General features: G+C 38.9%; 1 protein-coding gene across 6 annotated transcripts in view; it reads right to left on the bottom strand.

Moving 5' to 3' along the window:
* Positions 1 to 800: 800 nt before the first annotated feature.
* The window catches only part of SIPA1L2 (signal induced proliferation associated 1 like 2), a 127900-nt gene continuing 107921 nt past the window's right edge, over positions 801 to 20779 (bottom strand). For 2 of the 6 annotated variants that reach the window (XM_051993601.1, XM_051993602.1), the window contains exons 17-21: positions 13974 to 14105; positions 6662 to 6715; positions 5963 to 6086; positions 3448 to 3529; positions 801 to 2121 (exon numbers count right to left, since the gene is read on the bottom strand). In XM_051993601.1, coding sequence (XP_051849561.1) covers positions 1975 to 2121; positions 3448 to 3529; positions 5963 to 6086; positions 6662 to 6715; positions 13974 to 14105 — 539 coding nt within the window. In that variant the 3' untranslated portion in view covers positions 801 to 1974. The remainder of the gene's footprint in view (positions 2122 to 3447; positions 3530 to 5962; positions 6087 to 6661; positions 6716 to 13973; positions 14106 to 20779) is intronic. The other 4 variants (XM_051993603.1, XM_051993604.1, XM_051993605.1 and 1 more) reach the window with 3 other exon arrangements.

Here is a 20779-nt window from a genome sequence, read left to right as displayed (position 1 = left end):
AAGAGCATTGTACCACCTTCTCTGTGTTGAAAACTGTCAAGTTGTTTAAACTTCATTTTTTTCATCAGAGTATTCAAGGGGAATGAATAAACATGGAATCCAATTTTCTGTCTTTATTTCAGAGGATCTCAAAAATGCAATACTCATTAAGAAAGGGAGAGCAATTAAATGTGAAGTTTCTTTTAAGAGACTTCCTAGATTCCTTCAAAGCTTAGCTCTACTGCCTTTCCTGATTTCCACCAAATGTCTGCCTGCTGAAATTACCTTATATTTGCTTTGTCTGTAAGTCAATATTTATGCGAAAACATGCTGTCTTCCCTAGTAGAACCTAAGCTTCTTGAAGACAGGGGCTGTCATCATTTCTGCTTTGATATTCCCACAGAAATGCTTTTTCATTCCTGTGTTCATTTATTCACTCATTCATTCTTTCAAAACCTTTTTATTTCTCAGGACTGAGGGGATAGAATTAGGTAATGAGCCTCTATATGTCAGCTAAGGACCAACAACCTGAGATCTTTTCAGCACATGAAGAAACTAGTGATTTTATGAGTCCTGTGATAGATTCCCTTACATCACTTCACTGTATTGCCTTAATTTTCTCATCTTTAAAATAAGCTGGAGAAGGAAATGCTGAATCACTCCAGTTTCTTTGCCAAGAACACTCTGAATGGGGTCATGACTGAAATGACACAAAATGACATTAGCAGCAAATAAATTCCCTCACAGCCAGATTTCTAAGGAATGGATGATTTTGGCCCCAAATGAAAAATAAAAAAAATTTGAGTCCACAGCCACAGGGGTATATTCATTTGTTGATTTTTTAAAACATTTATTAAAAAAGCAAAAGGTATGTTCCTCTCAAATAAAACAATTAAAAATGGTAAAGCAGTAACAAACAAATTGTATACTAGCAGCATCCAATTGTTAGAATTTTCTCTCAACTCCTCAAGTCATCTTAGCAAGTTCAGTGATTTTCGAGCTTGCTGCTAACTGCCCTCATCATCATAGTGCAGATAAAATCAAACTTTATAAAATTAACATTTTAAGGTTAAATAAGCTTAAATAAGGATGTTAAATACAAGACACTTGATCAAAGCTTCTGTACAAAGATAAACAAATTTTGGCATTGGACAAGGGAATCTCGTTGGCTCACACCCTAGGTGAGTTTTTCATAAGTAAGTGGTATTGTACTTGTCTTTCCCCTCCCCCCAGTGAAGCAACTATACAAAAGTGAGCTAAGAGTTTAAGCAGACTACCCAGTGAGCCATTTACAAGGCATGTGTAGCTTAAAAAAAATCAAAACACTGTTAATATTCAGGCACCATTTGTTCCTGCAAATAAATAAATCTCTAATGTAACTGCATCCAACCTAGTGTTAAACACGTCAGTGCTAACTTTTGATTTTTTCAACACAGCTTTTGTGACTATTCACTATACCTCCATTCTTATTGCTATGACAATGTGATTGTGGAAATTGAACTACTGTACAGCCAAAAAAATAGAGCACCTTTTAACTTTAAAGTATATGTCTGGTTATTTGATTTTATCTTTATCTTACAACACTGAAACCCAAGTTACTGTAGATTGCTTTAACTTCTCGACCAGGTCATCTGAAATACTGGAAATCAAACCTACACTGTCTTCCCTCTTGAGGTAAGCCCAAGCACCGTGTTAGTAAATGAGAGGTCTAAACTGACACTGGGAATTACATTCATCTTCAAGCCAGGAATTACATTCATCTCCATACTCGTGTCTGATGCTTTTTGTTGTCCTAAGACGGCTACCATGAACAAGGTCCATCCCTGTCCCCCCCACCCCTACCCACCCCCAAACCTCGTCTGGATGAATGGTGTTGGACAGAGCGGAAATAGTGGAAACATCTAAAAACTGATTGTAAGCACAGTTAAAAATCAGGTTTTTGCTACTTCAAATGGATAGGAGCGCCCATAGCGGTTCCTGGCTAATATCTGCAAGTTAAGTTTTTTTATCGATGGTATTGAAGAACCATTCCGTGAATTTTCTCAGTTGAGCTGCTGCGGTTTGGGACTCTTCCTGAAGTCTCATGTTGTCCTGTCTTAAGTGCTGCACTTCGGCTTGGAGGACGGCCTTGTCTTGTTTTTCCTGTAGGCGGAAGAAAAGCAATGGAGTCAGCTGGAGCAGCCAATAAGAGTAGTCAGTATCCTACTCTGGAGTTCCATTTGTGATGGAGAATAGACTAAGGATTCATCTTTGAAACTTCTGCCAAGAGGCAGCCCGCGTGTTCCTGAAGGCACAAGCGATCTAAAAGGGCAAAGGGGGGGAACCCATTTTATTTCTTATATTCTCCTATGTCCAAAGGAGGAAGGGCATATGGATATATTTCAATTAAAAAAAAAATTGGCCTTTGTGAAATACTTCGAGGGATACAATGAGACTGTCATTACAAGATTAGAAGATTTTAAAACTGCACAAGACTTTTTATAGTGGGAACTATCTATTCAAACTTACAAAACTGGTAGCTGTAAAGTTAGGAAGAAAGAATAAATAGCTGGACTTTTCATTTCCACTTAGTCAATTAGGAATACCTTGTTTTCATAATGATCTTTACTAAAAGCAGACTCACACACACACACACACACACACACACAGCTAAAATATTCAGGACCTCAGAAGCTTCACCTCTAACCCTTTAAAAGTTGTTCTGTCAACTGATACAAAGTGCCAACTGGCAATGTTCCATTTTTTTTTTTAAAGGAGAAGGATTAAGTCTTGACCTGGGGTGAGAGATCAGCGGAGGGGGTAGGACAGAACGGGTGGGGGGAGGGGGACTCCAGCTGGTCCTAACCATTACCAAAAGAAACGAGCTCTAACTCTAATGTTAACATTTCATTTATTTATATACAGGAGGGAATCTCAAGGTGGAAGTTTTGAGGATCTCAAAAATGCCAGCTGAGCTGAATGATGGAAGCTTAAGTATTCCCAGGCCCCTTGGCAGTCACTAGTCTATCTCCTGCCAGCTGACAAAAATCAATCTAAATAAAGACTTGTTGAATGAAAAATGTTGGATGGGTTAAAAAGGTTGGCTCATGGGCTACTTTATTTATTCTCTTATGGAGGGACCACGGCTTATCCCTATTTGGAGCCAAAGCCTCTGAGATTCAACCTTTATCTCCTCAAAGATAAATACTGGAAGCCTTCTCCTCAACATCCCTACCAATTCACCTACCCTTAAAGGGGGGGGGGATTTTTAGGACAATTCTGAAGTATTAAAGCTTAAAACTGCACTAAGACTTTTGGGACAACTTGTATGCTGATCAATTCTAAAGATGAAAAAGACTGTGGGAAAATCTAAAATATTTATCCAATCTATGAAACATTTATTGAGCACATGGCATCCACACTATGCTGTATATGTATTATAATCAGCATCATTGGGGATAATACATGAGCTGACAAGAGGTTCTTTACCTTCCGGAGGTCGGTCTGAAGTTGTCGAAGAATCAATTCTAGCTGATTTACTTTTCCAGTCAAAGTTGATGGAGAACGCTCCCTATCAAACGATACAATAGAGTAAGGAAGGCTGAAGTCAAATGTTAATATTCAGTCATCATTTTTTTTTCTTTTCCTTAAAGTTTAATTTAAAATGATTTATGTGATTATAGCCCAAGGTAAAAAGAAAGGGGAAAAGTGATTCTGAGCCAATCAGACTGCTAAAGGGGAAACACACTATTGTTAATTTTTCCTCTAAAACTCTGCCTCAAGTTTCTCTCTTCTAAACAGATATTGCTATTTATTCCAGGTAACATGTGTGTGGGAAAGAAGCTGAAAGCCGGGAGGATTGTTGCTGAAACTTGCCCTCTCTTTTTACAAAGGAAAAAACGAAGACCCAGAGAGGTGATGTGACTTGCCCAGTATTACAAAGCCATTAAAAGTCTGAGGGGAGATTTGAACCCAGCCCTTCCGAGTCCAGTCCCTCTTCATGGATGACTCTTTCTTCCAAAGGATTTTAAGCAACACCCTGCTAGCCAATTGGTAAAAAGGCTGTCCAGAGAACCGGGCAATGGACTTCTGGCTCATCTTCTCTGTCACTGGAATATCTGAAGACTCAGTGACTTTAAAAAAAAAATACTTATTCAACTTGCCAGTGGCTCAAGTTCCCAGGAGACAGTATTAGGAGAGAGTGTGGATAGCTGTCTTCTGGTATTTGAAAGATTGTCAAGTGGAAGAGGAGCTAGGCCGATTCTTTTTGGGCCCCCCAGGGCAGAACCAGTACCCATGGCTAGGAGATGCAAATTAGCAATGTTGGGGAGTGAAATGGGCTTGCTCTCTCTCCCTAGAATGCGTTTGCTTGTTGTTTATTTAGCCTGACCAGGGATAGTGTCGAGGATCCCCGGATGGCTGAGGATCCGAGAAGATGACTTTCCCTGACTGGGCCATAAGGAAGTCCTGGGAGGCTGGTCCTCCTCCCACATTATGGAGCCACTGGCCAGGTTCACAGGACAAGGGCCTGGCTGGGTTCACCGGCTCAGCCGCGGAGGCAGATTGAGAGCTGGCAAGGGAAAGCCTGAGCCCAGCAAGATGTTTCTGCCCGGCGCCGACATGGTGACTTAGGCGTCAGACTTTGCCACCAAAGCTCTTCCCTGAGAGGGCAGGACACCAGAGGCAGCTCCTCCAGTTCTCCAAACCAGTTTATGGGTCTCGGCAGGCAGCGGGCCCGACTGCCAAGGAGGGCAAGGAGAGCATTCTTATGGTACCCGCTGCGTACTGGGGACTTTTTACAATTGTTATCTCACTGGATCCTCACAACACCCCTGTGAGGTAGATGCTGCTGTTTTATCATTCCCATTTTAACGGGTGAAACAGAAGAAAACTAGGGTTCAGTGACTTGTGCAGGACAAATGCAATCTAAAATCACAATGTCTGATTCAGTCTCTTAAAATCAGAGAAATGACATCTGTGTGAAAATTAACCTTCTGGATGGATTGAGACGCTTTATATCTGTCCCAAACACTGGCTCCATCAATAGCTATTTAGCTCACAAGGAAAAATAATGGCTGGATCATGTTCTCTCAGCTAGTTAAACTAGAATCTAGTGGTAGTGTCTTTAAAGGATTTTTTTGAGCCTATTGTTGCTGAGATGGTCCGTCTCTGAAGTCTGCCATTAGTTTAAACAGGATGAGAGTATAAATGTGTTCCTAAATATTCAATAAAGGTGGGCGGGGTTGACACACTTTTAAGGTTAATCTGCATTATTTATATTTTATCCTTCACTTTCTTAAGTTTAGACAACAAATTTTTTAAAAATCAAAAAAATAAATCAATATTATAATAATATATTTAATATAAATATGTGCTTTATATAACAAATAAATAATATAACTATAATAATATACAAACCAATATAAATATAATAATTAAAAATAACAAAATGAAGCTCTGATTTGTAACATTTATTGATTTCTGAGATGTAAGACTCACCAGGAAATTTTTAAAACTAGCTCTCATCAACTGATTCCAGCTAATTCCAGCATATCCCTGGATGGCAGAATATCCAGTATTTGGTATCTATTTCCCTGCTTTACTCAGAGACTCTACTGACAACTTGGTCTTTTTTTTCCTTTCTAAGAATTTTATGGATTAATTTGTAAATGAAAATTAGTTCTTTCTTACAGAAAGACTTGAGGACTCTTAATTTGAATGAAAACCTTCCCTGCTCAAAGAGATTTGTGAAAAAAAAAAATAAATTTACAGCTAGTGATCTGTTTAGATTATGCTCTCTGAAGAATGTTCAAGATTTTCTTTAAAAATTGGACCAGAAAACCATTTGGGTTTACTTTAATTAAAAAAAAAAAAAATCTTTTGTTACCATGACTTCTAAAACAAAACAAAAAAGGATCAACAACATAATAAAAGGATATGGCTTGGTCTCCCTTTTTTCTCCCTTTTTTCACCCAGTCCCTATTCCCTACAAAAGGTTACTTACCCATCTGTATCCATGAAATCTTTCCCATTGGCTGGGTCGACACATAATGATAACTCTTGGGTTCCCTCCAAGCCCTGCATATGCTGCATATCTGTCAGGGTACAGAAGGATGCTACTCTCTGATCTAAGAAGGAAAGCACAGACAAAAGGCTTTTGATTAGCTACAATTAGCTACAATTAGATTATTTTTACTGAAAATGAATCCATAAACTAATGTTCAAACAGTTGGCCTTAAAAAATAAAATAAAGCCCACAAAATAATTCTGGTAAAACTCCATTTTGGTTTTAACTGGGCAAGCCATCACACATCTTGAAAACATTATAGTGGTTGTCCATATCAGAGCTATGAGGACAGGATTATTGTAGGCAAGAAGCTGCTTTCTTAAATCCCAAGCGCCCAAAGTGTTCAATTTTTCATGGAATCAATTTGTTTGCTAATTTGTTCATGCTAATTTAAAAACTAGAAGATGGGTCTTCCTTAAAAAGTCCTGATCTTTTCTATTCCCTCCCCTTCTCTAATTAAAAAAAAAAAAGTAAACCAACTGGAAAGACTATTTGAGCCACAAAGGACAGGGCCCACCTTCCCTTTTACTTCCCCAACCCTCAGAGCTCGGATAACCATGCAGACGTGCAGACATAAGCAATATAAAGGAAAGTTTACGAAACATCATGAGCCAACGATCAACCCCAAACCATCACCTAGATAGGCCGTGTGGTGACAGACCAGACCAAGCTCTTCATCTGAGTCAAGACCTGTAATAAGATTTAGAATTTTCCTATGAACAAGATCTCTCTAGACTCGAGAATCTCTGGAGCCCACATGAGGCTCAAATAAAATTGTCACATCAAATGCAAATCATGCTCACTTAAAAAAAAAAAATTCTAAGAGGCACTCAGTGCTTGAAAAGGCATATTTTTTTTAACATAATGGTGGTTATTAATCTCCATTTTATTCCTGGCTGCGCTGCTTGCTATAGAATTCTTGCAAAGATGCATGATCTTTGTATACAAATAATATATACATAAAATAAAGTATGGACACATATCACATATCACTTGGGCATCTCACATGGAAATCAGGGTGACCAAAACATAGGCTGTGGGATCCAAAAATTAACATTTTAAAGGAATACCCAAGAGAACGGGTCTTCCAATATTTAACTGGAGCTGCTTTTATAATCTAATTTGATGACAAAGTCCAGTTAGCCCTGACAAGTGGTAAGACCCCAATTCAATATTTAAGAAGCTAAGGTACCCAGAATGAGCATCATAACAGAGACTGGCGCATCTCACCCAGAGAAGACATTCATGGAAGGAGACTAGCTCGGGGACAGTAGGAAAGGATGTAGAAAAGGGTTCCCTTAAATGAAGAGCTAAGAAAAAAAGAGGCCGAGAGACCAGGAGCTAATTAGCCACTTTCCTTTCTCACTGATAATGCTTTTTCTTCAAGTCACGGAACCAAGGGTGTGAGTGTGTTGGCTTGTGTACACACACACACACACACACACACACACACACACACACACACACACACACTTTTATCCAGAATTCAGAGAGTAGAAAGCAGGTGGATTTCTGCTGCTGCAAACTTTCTCATGTGATTTGATTAATGGCCAAGAAAAGATTGCATGTCAGTGGTTCTGGGCTCTTAATTTATTCCCACTCCACTTTCCTCCCTGGCTGCGGAATGAGCACTCCTAATGAGACCCCTGACTTGGTGGGTTTATGGAGGGTCACCCACTTTTAGTTAATTAAAATGGATGGCAATGTCAAAGGGTGCTTGTAGTCTGTGTGGCCAACCACAGACTCCAAAGCTGCTAACACAGTGCTATGAACACAGCAGGACATGCTGCTGACCAACAAAAAGTTGTGAAAAGGGAGCAGGCAGAAGCATTAATAAAACAAGAGATTTTCGAATAATGTGTGATTTTCTCCTTCTTAAAAATGATTTTCTACAACCGGAACCTCACATCTACCTTGGATATCTGTGAGTTTCAATCATTTCAAGTCAATTTCTATATTAAGAAAGCTTCATACTAAGTCTTAATTTAAGCATGGCTATTTTCATACCTCAATTTCTTTGGGAAAAAGAAAGATATTCTATGGTTTCTAATTTGATACTGGAAACCATTTGGCTTCTACGGATCAGAGAATGATATTTGTAGGAGAATAAGAAATGTACAATGTTTGTAATAACCACAATAAAATCTGGTTCTTTTATAATACGATGATAATAGAGGTGAGATTATTCTATCATCACCAAATATATTTTACATTTCAGAATGAAAATAAATGAGGAGAAAAGAAAATGGTATCTAGCTGAATACGTGAATAAAGGCGATTTTAGACTATAGTACCTCACTACAATATAAGCAATTTAAAAAAAATAAATATTTGACTGAATTACTCATGTTTTCTGCATCTCAATAATGAAAAAGAGGCTCTTTTATTTGGGGATGTTTAAGAAATGTCCTAAAAAGGAAAGTCTTGTAGTTGAAATGAAGATATACAAATAACAAACAAGAGACAGTTAACAAGGGAAAGGATCAGCATAATTAAAAATATTACTATATACATTTAAAGTACATATTTAATATATATTTATTCTCTTTGACAGACTCATATTTTTATCACATCAGTAATTACTTTTCTCATTAGTATGTGTATTTAGTTCTCAAGGGATCACAGTAGAATCCCAGAATTAAAAGGTGGGGCTTAAAGAGGCCATAATAGTCATCTAGTCTAACCTCCGCGTTGCATAAATGAAGCAGCTACATTTCAGAGAGATCAAGTAGCTCTTCCAAGGTCATGTAGGGTGTACTAAGTGCCAGACTTGAATCCCACATCTTTGCCTCCAATCCTCCAATTTCTCAATATTTGCCCTAGTGCCTCCCACGATTTAATCAAAAACAAACAAAATAGTCATTATCTTTTTTGCGTTTGTATATTTACAACATAGTCAAAAAAATGTTTCCTGGTGACAAACTAAAATTCAAAGTGATAATTCCTTGAGAATCCCCAAATAAGATTTTGGAAGAGAATTTGATTTTAGATATGTTAAATTTAATAAGTTAAAATCTTCGATAAAGGCAATTCCTGGGTGAAGAAACTCTATCACCAATGCAAGTTGGCACTTTTTCTGCACTTTAACTATTTAGAAAGCACCCAGTGCACTGAAAAAAATTCAAGTAGGATGGGTCAGAGGGAGAAATCTCACCCCAGTTCTCTAGCTACTAACACACCTTCTGTGCATCAGGCTGCCCTGATGAAAGAAATATCGAAACATAGACAGTAAGTTCTAAATTATTTTTGAAAAAACTAATGAGCCTACTTTACATCTCAGATCCTAGTGGCTACTGGCTACCTCATTGGGATTATCTGTGATGACTACTGTTTATTAGCCTCTGACACTCACTCACCTCCAGGACTGTCTAATGCATGGGATGAGCTGACAGGTGTGAGGTATGATCTCAATCCACAAGGTCGCTGTCATTAGAGATATAGCCGCTCATTGAAAGTATACACAATACTCTAGTTTGCAGCCAGCTTTACATCTTGCATGCAAAGACTATCAAAAAGCATCCAAGCCAATGATAGATATTAAGTTCAGTGCTGCAACAGATCCATTAAAAGCATTTTTTTCCTTCTTGAAAACCTTTTAAGTCATATTATGATAATTCATTTATTACCACAAAGTACTCTGCCCACAGGAGGTACTTTTAATAAATGCTTATTGAACTGAATTAAAAATGAAGGACTTTTTAATACAAAAAGGTTGGATTTATTTTTGTTTTTGTTGTGTTTTGTTTTGAATAGAAAGCAATCTTCTGTCAACCCAGATTAGGTTTGGGTAAGAGCAAAAAATAGGCTAGTCCAAAAAGTACTGAAAAATAGTTAATGTTTTCTTCTATTCTCATAAAGAGATCATTTTATGGATGTATGCCCTGAGATATACAAATCATACAAGGTGAATCTTTCTAGCCATATTTGGGAAATTTAACATATTAGTAATGTGTACAATTCTCTGATCTTAATAAATAGGCCATAACTGACTTTCACAACTATTAAGGAAACAATAAATTTGGAATTTCTGAATCAATAAGTCAATGTTAATCAATGTATGTATGTATGTATGTATGTATGTATCTATCTATCTATCTATCTATCTATCTCTTCCTCCCAGAAGATCCAAGTTTTAGGAACATTTGATTTTTCTTTTAAATAACTATTTTTTAGTAGTCTTTTCATCAGGAGCAACTAGGTGACCCAGTAAATAGAGGTCTGGACTTGGAGTCAGAAGACTTATCTTCTGTAAAGATCTTGTATCTTTGTAAAGAAAATGGCAAATCACGCTCAGCAACCTTGCCAAGAAAACCTCAAATGGGATAACAAAGAGTTGGACACAACTAAAGGACTAAATAACAAAAATATTTTTAATCAATTCCCATTAAGATGATCTGGAGCATGAAAAATGTTGTAGATGGACCAATTCCTTTCCTCATAGCAAAATAATCACAAACTTTCTTCCCATTCAGAAAACACTCTTCCTATGACTTTTAGAAATTTAATAAATACTCTGTTCTTTCATTTAGCCTAAGGTCAATCCACAAACTATACTTCAGCTCTAGCTTGAATTTTGGTGTCCATTTTAATAGTATTTTATTTTTCCAAATACATATAAAGATAGTTTTCAACATCCATTTTTGCATCCTTCCTTCCCTTCCCTCCTGTCTCCCCAAGACAGCAAGCAATATCATAGATGTTAAATGTGTATGGTCCTTTTAAACAAGTTAAATATTTCCATAAAGTCGCCATTTTACAAAGATGGAAGGAATCCTGAAGATCTAGTCCAAAGCCTCCGTTTTTATGGATGAGTAACCTCAGGCCTAGGGAAAATGACTCACAATAAAAATAAAAGATAAAATAATATCATCAATAATGCCGCCATCCTCACTACTACTAAAGCACTCCAGAGCTGCCTCATGACAGCTGTGACTCTCGGTTCTTGGAGGCTATGTCAGAAGAGCTCGAGTTTGGGCAGAAAGACTTCAAGAACACGCTTGGTGATGGACGCCATGGCTGTTATTCAATGACCAGCCTGATTAGATTGAGAAAGTCTCCAGTAACAGGTGCATCTCACCTTTCCAGCTATGGCAGTTCTCAAAAATCATACTATTAAGATTAGGATGTAGCTCATTCTTAAGAAATATCACTATATCTAGTTATCAAATCAGTTCCCAAGGGTATCCACATTAAAAAAAAATTAAATCTCTCAAAAAAAAAGTAATGGTACTGCTTCCTATGGTATGCTGGAGGTGGAAGGAACATGAGGCAGGGGCCCTCAAATCACATCCAGTAGGTATGTTTGGTCACAAGACCTTTTTATGGAGCATTGAGGGCCAGGAATTGGGATCTTGGGCTCATAAGCTTAGAGATGAAAGGGAACTTAATATGTGAACTAGTCCAACTCCTTCACCTGGTGGATAACAAAAGTGAGACCTAGAGGAGGTTAATTAAGTGAAGTGTTCAAGGTCACTGGGGGATAAATGGCTAAGTCAGAATTTGAACCTGAGGCTTCTGACTAGAAAGTCCACTTTACTAGCCTTCCTATGTGCATCATCCAAAAAGCAATGAGTAGGGTGATAAGATACAAGACCCAAGAGTTTGTATCGTACAGAACTCCCCAGCTGTACTGATGACCCATGAGAAAGAACAACAACAATCAGTGATACTATTATCAATCAATCTCTCCTGAAGAGATCTCCCCACTTTATGCTCCTGAGCACATGTGCCCCCAGTTGTATCTCCCCCCAGCCACAAAGCCTTGCACAGAGTAGACACCTTCAATGAATTAAACTTGCTGAATCTGTTTCCTAGATCCATTTTAAACTGAGGCTGGCCAAAAATTTCTGTCTTTTACTCATCTTCAATTTCTAGGACAGAACAAGGGAAAGATTACTGAGAGGACAGACACAAATAAACGGGTCGCAAGTCCCCAAGTTTTTATTTGTTTGGTTAAAAAAAAAAAAACAAACAATGCCTTGCTTTTTATAATGCCAGCATCAGGTCCTCCTTACAAGGCAGGACAAGGACTTTGTAAGGCCATCGAAGCAGGGCGGACTTACTCCTTCTATCGAGGGAGCAGTTACAGCCCACATCCAACTGCCTGCCGTACATCACACGGCCTTGTCTGTCTTGAGTTAGGAGAGAAAACCTTTCAAATCATCAATACCAGATGGTGAGGGTCAGAAAGGCTCTCTCCAGAATGCTGTGGAAAGCCTTTGGAGATAAGCCCCTTTGGTCTTCCCTGAGATGGTTTGGAGGTGCATTGTCTTTTCCATAAATTCTGCACACTATACCAATATTCCAAATTCACCCTTGGGGCCTGGGAAACAATTTTATACAATTTTAAACTTGGTGGACAAGTTGAACTGCAGTTAAACATCATTATTTACAATCATAGAATCTGAAGCCTGGAAGATACCTCAGGGATTATCTCATGTAATCCTCTCATTCTACAAATAAGGAAACTGAAGCTCAGAAATGTGAACTGATTTGTCTAGACAGTTCCTGGTAACTGCTACGATAAGAACTGTTTTTTCCCCTGATTCTAGGGCACTGTGCTGCTGCTCTGACATACCTCTAACTCCTGGGCCCTTCCTTTAGAGTAGGGGCTCTGTTCTTCCTAGCCTGGAAGCCCTGCTATCCCACTGAGGGGAGCAGAGATAGGAAGAGGAAGAAGGGGCTACAAGTGAGAGGAGGAGCGGAGCTCAGTGAGTGGCTGGGGTTCTTGGAGGCTGGCTGGGCTCCCCTTCCCGACGGAGATTCTTAAAAACATGGTCATCTCAACAGACTTAGGAATCTTACCAAGAAAACTCTTCAAGAAAATCTACCTGATACCTAGTACTTCTCGGTCTGTATCCCAAAGGAAAATAAAAAGGGAAAATGTTTATAGCATTTCTTTTTGAGTGGAAAGTGAGGGGATGCTCCTCACCTGGGGAATGGCTGAACAAGTTGTGGTATGTGAATGTGACAGAATATTGGGGTGCTATAAGAAGAAATGATGAGCAGGAGGATTAGCTGAGTAGAACCAGGATAATATTGTACACGTAACTAGGATAGACTCAGTTCTTTTCAGAAATAGAGTGATCCAAGACGATTCCAAAAGACGTGATGGAAAATGCCATCCACGTCTAGGAAGAGAACTACAGAATTTGAATATACTATTTTTCACTTCATTTTTTCCCTTTCTCATGGTTTTTCTCTTTTGTTCTGCTTCTTTCTTTACAACATAACTAATATGAAAATATGTCTAACACGATTGTAAAAAAAAATCTCCCTGAAGTCAATCAACACTGCTATAAAACTCTGAGGATATGAAAACAAAAATCTCTATCTTCAAGGAGCCTTAGAAAACTTGTTATTTTAAGAGGAAGGAATGTGCACGTCCTCTCCAATGGTTCTGTTCTTCCTTACCACTTTGTCCTACAGAAAAAGGCTTTGATAACATTCTTTAAGAGAATCAGCATGGACCTTTCACCAACTGACATGAAATTAGAAGCCATTATGAAAGCAAAAGGAAGCCAAAAGAAGCATCTTATGGCTCAATCCCATCTTGACAATAAACGATGAATGCCAGAATTTTAATGCTTATCCTCCTTGACAAGAAAAGGAGTTCCCTCTGCCTTACACAAACAATAATCACAGGAGGGATTTTACAAGAGAACTTGGGGAAAGTCAGGAACAGAAAAAGAAGTGACTTGGTCATTTGGAGTCAGGGCCCAGATGGAGAGTCTCATTCTAATACTCTTTCACTCTATACTGCATATGCTTCCTAAGGAAAGAACACTAAACACAAACTTTCCTCTCAGGGTATTAAAATACCCTAGAACTCATCTAGACAAAACAAGAGCCTGAATCTAGGAAATGTACAGAAACACTCCATAGCTTTAAAAAAAATGAATTAAAAAATACAAAAAGGCAGCGATCTCTGGGCCGGTTTAGTCTTTACCTTCAAATGCCCGTGCAGCATCCACAAGGTTGGACCAATCTAACCCTGTGGCAGTGTCTGGGAGGGGCATCAGACCTGGATCAGTGAATTTGGACTTATCCGATAAGGACCCATCGGAGAGCCAGAACTCATCTAAACAAAAAACAAAACCACAGCGTCAGTAATATCACACAGAACTCTCCACAACTTCATCCCCTTGGAAGATTCACCTACAACATCTTCTTTCCTTCCCTCTTAAAAGGCATCTCTCCCTGCCTTCATTTGAGAAAGAAAAGTACCAAAATTTAAGCTGCTGATTACTCTGAGACACATACAGCTAAAAATAGACTCAAAAAGGTTGGGAAAAGGCAGAAAATTGAGAGTTAACTAATTCGAGTAAAATCACAGAAGAAATTACAGCAGAAAGGAGGTTAGCATTTAGATTGTGTACAACATCAACACTTAGCAATGATGATTTTCCCTTGGAACTATTTCCTTCTGAATTCAACCCAATCCAACGACAAACTATAAGATTCTGGTACCATAGTCTTTCTTTTTCTAACACATAAAAAGTCTTGAAGGAAACACCTTCCAATACTGAGGACTTGAAAAGGCCTTACGAATAGACTCCATTAATGTAAGATGGAGATTTGAACAAAGTTTTTATGAATGGAACTGTTAATTTCATTTAAAGATATAAATGTTCATTTGTTCATTCATTCGTTCAAATAAGTATAGATGGTAAGGGACAATTTTATTGCTGAATTATATACAAAAGAGAAAGGCAAAGTTATTTACTACATGCAAAACCTGTGGTTATACTATACTCTCCTCCATTTGTCTTAAATCAAGTGGCTTGATAATAACCAGTCACACCAGAAACACCTCCTACATATGAAACTTAATGATTTATTACTTTTCCTTTGTAGGAGTTGTACTTTTTTAAAAAATGATTCCACCGCTTTGTTTTTTTTTAAATACTGACAATGCTGAGTTCTATTTTTTACAGCATTCTTTGGGTATTTTCCAGCAAACTTTGGAAAGCCTTCAACTGGACTTTCTTTTTTGCCTCATAATTTCCAAGCCCACCCAAAAGGGTTACGTGCAGATACTTGTGAATAAAATTTGACTAATTAGACCACTCAAAATAATGACCACCTGGCTGACTGAGCTTGCAATTAAGGAAACTCGGGGCATAATTAACAAACTACACCTGTAATTTCTGTACCTACAATTTTTGGGTAGATGAGAAATTCTGGCATCTGAACCTAGCTAGAGCATTTGGAAAATTGCCCTTCTAAGAGCTTTATTAAAAGAGCAGTGAACCTTTGGAAATGAGCTTTGATGTCATTTGTGTAAGGATAGGCTGTTTGGGGCTAAAATTAATTTTTATCCTCATTCAAAAGTCACAGAAGTTAGGCTTTCCTAACCCCTAGCACATTTCTATCTAAAAGAACTGTCAAAGGTAGCTGTTAAACTATTCACATTATGCTACCTTTGCTACTCAGCTTATTAACTTACTTATTTTTGCCCTTGCTCCACTGGCCCCCATTTTGACAGGAATAACAAAGATAACATTTTTCTAGTGTGACTCTCCCTCCTCATTTTTTTTCTGCTTTGCTCCAAGCAGAAGCTTCTAAAATGAGACATTCTTTGTCCTTGGCCAGGGTAAAGAAGAGCTCAGTTAAATCAGCAGTTGATTCCTATTTGCTGGGAATTGGGGGAAGGGGATAAAGCAGGGAAGGAGAGAAATATTCACAGGATTTGTTCCTTTGCTCTGACACTAACCTACTTCCCTTAGAACACAGGTATAGGAGTTAGATCCTACTCATAAATGCTTAATTCTTGTGATAGAAGGGATCAGTGGATTTCAGGCTCCTTGGTCCCTTCTGTTCTGACCCAAATGAGTTCCTCTCTACTATACATCCCAAGTTTACACATTACATCTGCATGAACACAGACACACATACACAACTAATAATAGAGAAAATGATCCAGGAAAAGGAGATTTTAAAATTGTCATTTATTTTGCCACTCACTGCTGTGTAAATCTGTATCAATCACTATAATTTGCTGACTAGGTAGAGTCCAGATGTTCATTAAATTGTCTCTCTTCTTCCATTAGATCATAAGCTCATTCAGGTTAGTGAATGTCCCCACAAATAGTTCATTTTATTTTAAAATGTTCACTAAGAAATTCCAGGGTTCTCTTAAACTTAATTTTTTTTTTATAAGTGGAAGCTTCTTTAGTCACTCATGATGAAAAGATCACAGAATGATTTTCATAAAGGACTTAAAACTTGCATCATAATAAGCTAACACTAAGAAATGAAGGACCATACTTAATGAGACTATCAGTGTTTTGTCATTAGTTGTGTCATCAAAGCTCTGCAAAAATGACATTGTTGGCTAGCAATTACATAAGTTGTCTGTAAGACACCAGAGTCCTGCAAGACAAACTCAACTGCACATAACCTCAAGGAGCATAGCCTTTCCTGAATACCTAATTGTAGGCTATCTTTCAAACTGCTTTCTGTCTCCGAGGGGCCCATATCAAGTTTATGGGGTCCATGATCCTCACTTCATAGATTTGTCTGCTTCCTCCTGGCTGCTGAGGTATTGGTCAGTGGGTCAATGATGCAGGATCTGCCTTTTTAAGTCTCCTTTCTCTGGGTCATTGTTGGAATTATAGCCAAGGATTTCCCAACACTTCTGGCACAGAGTGATCTGCCCAGGATCACACAGCCAGTACGGATCACAGAGAGGGCTCTAACCCAGGCGTTTCCAGCTTTCTTGCCAGCTTTCCACTGCTAGGCAACCTGACACTCTGGAGGTAAGGCAGGTAAAAAAAAAATCCTCACTTAACAGAAGAAAAACAAGATCTAAAGAGGCTAATAAAGTCCTTTTCTTCAACTTCTAAGACTTGCCATTGAAAAATACAGCAATAGAGTAGGTCTCCTGATTCTCAGTTTTGTTTCTGCTCAAGGGAGGGGAGAGAACAAGCATTTATTAAGTGTTTACTATGTTCTGAAATGAAGTATTATATATCCCAAAAATATTAACTCATTTGATAATAGTTCAACAAAACCAGCAGTAAATCCCCTTTGGTTATAGACAGATGGCCACTCTTCTGACCATGGCAAATGGGAACTCTGAGTCACCCTTAAAACTTAGTGATGTAAGGTAAACAAAAAACCCAGATTTTTCCAGAGCAGTTACGGTTTCAAATAGTAAAATAAAATACATTTTTAAAATGAATCCTTATAAAAAAGGATTATCCTGTGTTCTGATTTTTGATTTAGAAAAAAATATTGCTTGCTGTGAGACAGGGGATATTTGATAGGACAACCTAGAACAGCATAAGAACTAAGGCTGAGATTTGAAGTTTTCACAGAAAATCGACCAAAGTATAGTGATTGACCTAAAAGCACTGGCACTTCTGAGACTCAAATGCCAAAGGAGCTCCAGATGTACAGCCAGCCACCTGCCTAGGCCAATCATGAACCGAAGCTTAGTGAGTGGAGAAAAATGCTGACTCTAACGATTTACAATTCTGAACTTTCTGGGAGCTCTCGAATCACCGAGTTCCTCCTTTTACACCCCACAAGGAGATAGGTACTACTCCAGAAAATGGAATAGTTAACTATTAAACCAACTGGCAGAAGAGAATGTAATTCCCTACTTTGGAAAGGTCATTTCCTCTTCTATCCCTCCCTATTGTTTCCATTCATGTCTGGTGTGGCCCAGCTTGAAGTTCTACTCAACAATTCACTGAGGTTTTTTTTTTTTTTTTCTTCTTTTTCTAATTTTTTTTTAAAGGAAATGTTAGTGTTTGTACAGGTCTGCACGATCGCCTCCCCCACTCTCCTGCCCTGCTTCTTTGCATAATGACATCTTCTGCGGCTTTCTGCCTATTTACAAAAGTCCCTAAACTCACATAATCCATCTTTATTAATTCTGATTTTATTATTACTATTATATTATTCTGATAACAAATATTGAGTATCTTTCTTGATAGCATTTCCTGTGGTAGTCAGAAGTCTCAAGTTTTACAATCACTGGCCAGAAACCACAGGACACTTATCACAGAGAAAATTAAGAACAGACAGAGGAGTGGGAGCAACAGAGAAATGATCCATCCAGCCCAGAGCAGTCTTTGGCAGAAGCATTTGGGACATTTTTAGAAAAGCATGGTTGATACCAACCTTAAAGGGGGAAGGACCTATTCCAAAACAATCCCGTTTTTTTTTTCCTTTTTTTAATGGCCAGCATATCTATCATCAATGAACTTAACTATAAACTTATCACATTTATTTATGTTTATAGCCAGTGACATCTCTCATAGGTAATAAATCTCTTTAGGTTTTTAAAGTTCTGAATAAAGTGCATTTAAAAAAAGAAAAATTTCCTCTTTCAGAGGTGTCTTATGAGGTGTTAGTACTACAGAAATTTTTGAGCAAGTCTATTCTTTTTGTCTATCTTTTAATCTTGTCTCCTTAATTCTGGTTTTCACAAACTGAAGGAATAGTATTCTTCTTACTTTTCATACAAAAAAATTATACAAAAGTCCATTCAATTACTTGGATTTAAGAGTACTGCTATCATTTTCCTAGTGTTCAGAATTTTATAGAAGATCAGGGGTGACTAGTCTTGCCAAATCTCATTCCCACACATAATGCCTTTTTACAAGCTGGACTGACTTAGTTTCTGAACCACAGCCATTGTTAATTCTCATTTTTCTGACTTGCTGGGAATGTCCCATCATGGAAATACAGATCTTGTGAGGAAAAGACAAATACTGACCTAAGTGCCACTGACAAGACCTAATAACAGAACATTTCTGTGGATAACTTGTGTCAAGAATCTTTCCATCTAAAAAAGTCACTCATAAACGGCCCTGGTACATTTCAGCGACTTCAGAAAAAGATGCATGAATTTTAAAAGTATGAACTTAAAATGTCTCTAAAATATACGATTAATACCCAGGATCTAAGAGACGGGAACAGACCAAAACAAATTAAAATTTGAGACTTTTTTAAGGTGTTATTATTTCTGTTAGGAAAATCTCTGCTTGTAAGGAAAATGAGCAGAAATAGGAGCAGGACAGTCCTTCCAGTAGTTACTGCTGGATTTTCCCCCGGTCGGAAAAGCCATATGGAAGTGGCTTGGTTTCTAACAACTGGACTAAATGCTTCTAAGGCAACTTCCATCGCTTTACTGTAAGGCAGTGGTCCTCAAAGTGTAGCCCAAAGAATTGTTGGGGTCTCTGAAAGCCTTTCAGAGGGTCTACAAATTCAAAATTATTTTTCATTTCTAATATAGTAAATAGCTACAAATAGAACCCATGTGAACAAAAACTCTTTGAACAGATCCTCGATAGTTTTTTAACAACATGAAGATACTGAGAACAAAGGTTTGAGAACCACTGCGTAAGCCATTCCCCTTATATTGTGAAGGTAAGTGATTGCTGGGGTCGCACCTTAATATTCATGCAGGATCAGAGACTGAAAGCTGGAAAAGACTCCACTGATCCCCTCACCCAGTCCTTCCACCTTATGGACAGGACCTGTGCTAGGTCACGTGGAGAGTGATGGCAAAGCAGCTGGGTTTCTGCCGCAGGATTTCCTCCATGCACGTGGTCGCCCTGAGTGGCCTCGGAGCTCCGGGAGGGCAGAATGCTCGGACTTGTCTGCATCCTCACCCTTAGCACGGCCCCGGCACGTGCAGGGACTGAATCAGCGCCCGCTGGCTCTGCTGCAGATCTTTCCCTGGCCTACTCTTCCTTGCAAGCACCGTCTCTAGGATGCGGGAGATTGGAGTTCCCCAGTCGGTGCCAGGAAGGCTGACGGAACCCACACCTCCGCAGGCTCCAGGGAGCTAGAGCCCTCTGGGGGAGTGTTACCTAGCTCTGGAACGCGGGCACCCTGGCAGCCCCTGCTGGGAAGGCTTCCTTGCAGACTGCATCCTTGTTCCCAGAGTCGGACTCTCCGCGACCCGTAACCGAGGCAGGCCCAGGGCCATGAAACACGCCCCAGTGGGGAGAGACAGACTCTCAGAACCAGGGAGACCGCCACGGGTGTGAGACAAAGCTGTAAGTCTTCAGCAAGACAAGTTAGGAACACGCAGGGGCTGGGGGCGTGGAAATTGCCATCTCTCTTAAAACATCTCCTTTTTTTTTTTTTTCCTGGAGGCATTTTGGCACTCAGATCACCAATTTTTTGGAGGGATGAGGCTGACTAATTCTGCCGCAGGAGGATGCCCACCAATGACAGGGAGAAAGGTGGAGTTCAGCAAATGTTGGTCAATTCTTTGTTTTTTTTGTTGTTTGTTAAGAAAAAGTAATAAAATGGGTACTACGGGACAGTAGTATTTTAGTGAAAAACTACCTCTGGTTTGAAAACAATAAGGCAGCATGAGAGGAGAGATGCAAAAACATTTGGATAATGATTTTAACCAACACACACACACACACACACACACACACACACACACACGCACGCACACGTACGCACACAGAGTTTAAGATTGGGAAGGAACTTAGAAGAAGCCTCTGAGGTAGACTCTACTCGGGGAAATGAGGATGAGAAATAGAAGGCTTGCAATAACTTTGCCATGCTCAAGACAACAAGAAAATGTCTGAGCCAGGATCTGAACTCAGACCTTTGTCATTCTGACCATATTACTCCTTCCTCCATACCTGCAGCCTACTGGCCGGAATCCTTGCCTCAAGTCTCTCTCCACAACAGTCCATGCACTACTTAGAGGTCACGTTATTGTCCTCTAGTCTGCTCCTGCCGTGGAGTTCACCGAAAGTTACCTCCTCCCGT

The sequence above is a fragment of the Antechinus flavipes genome, chromosome 4, assembly GCF_016432865.1.
Source record: "Antechinus flavipes isolate AdamAnt ecotype Samford, QLD, Australia chromosome 4, AdamAnt_v2, whole genome shotgun sequence".
Taxonomy (NCBI): Eukaryota; Metazoa; Chordata; class Mammalia; order Dasyuromorphia; family Dasyuridae; genus Antechinus; species Antechinus flavipes.
The sequence above is the reverse complement of the archived record's forward strand: the minus strand, read 5'-3'. Positions and strand labels throughout refer to the sequence as shown.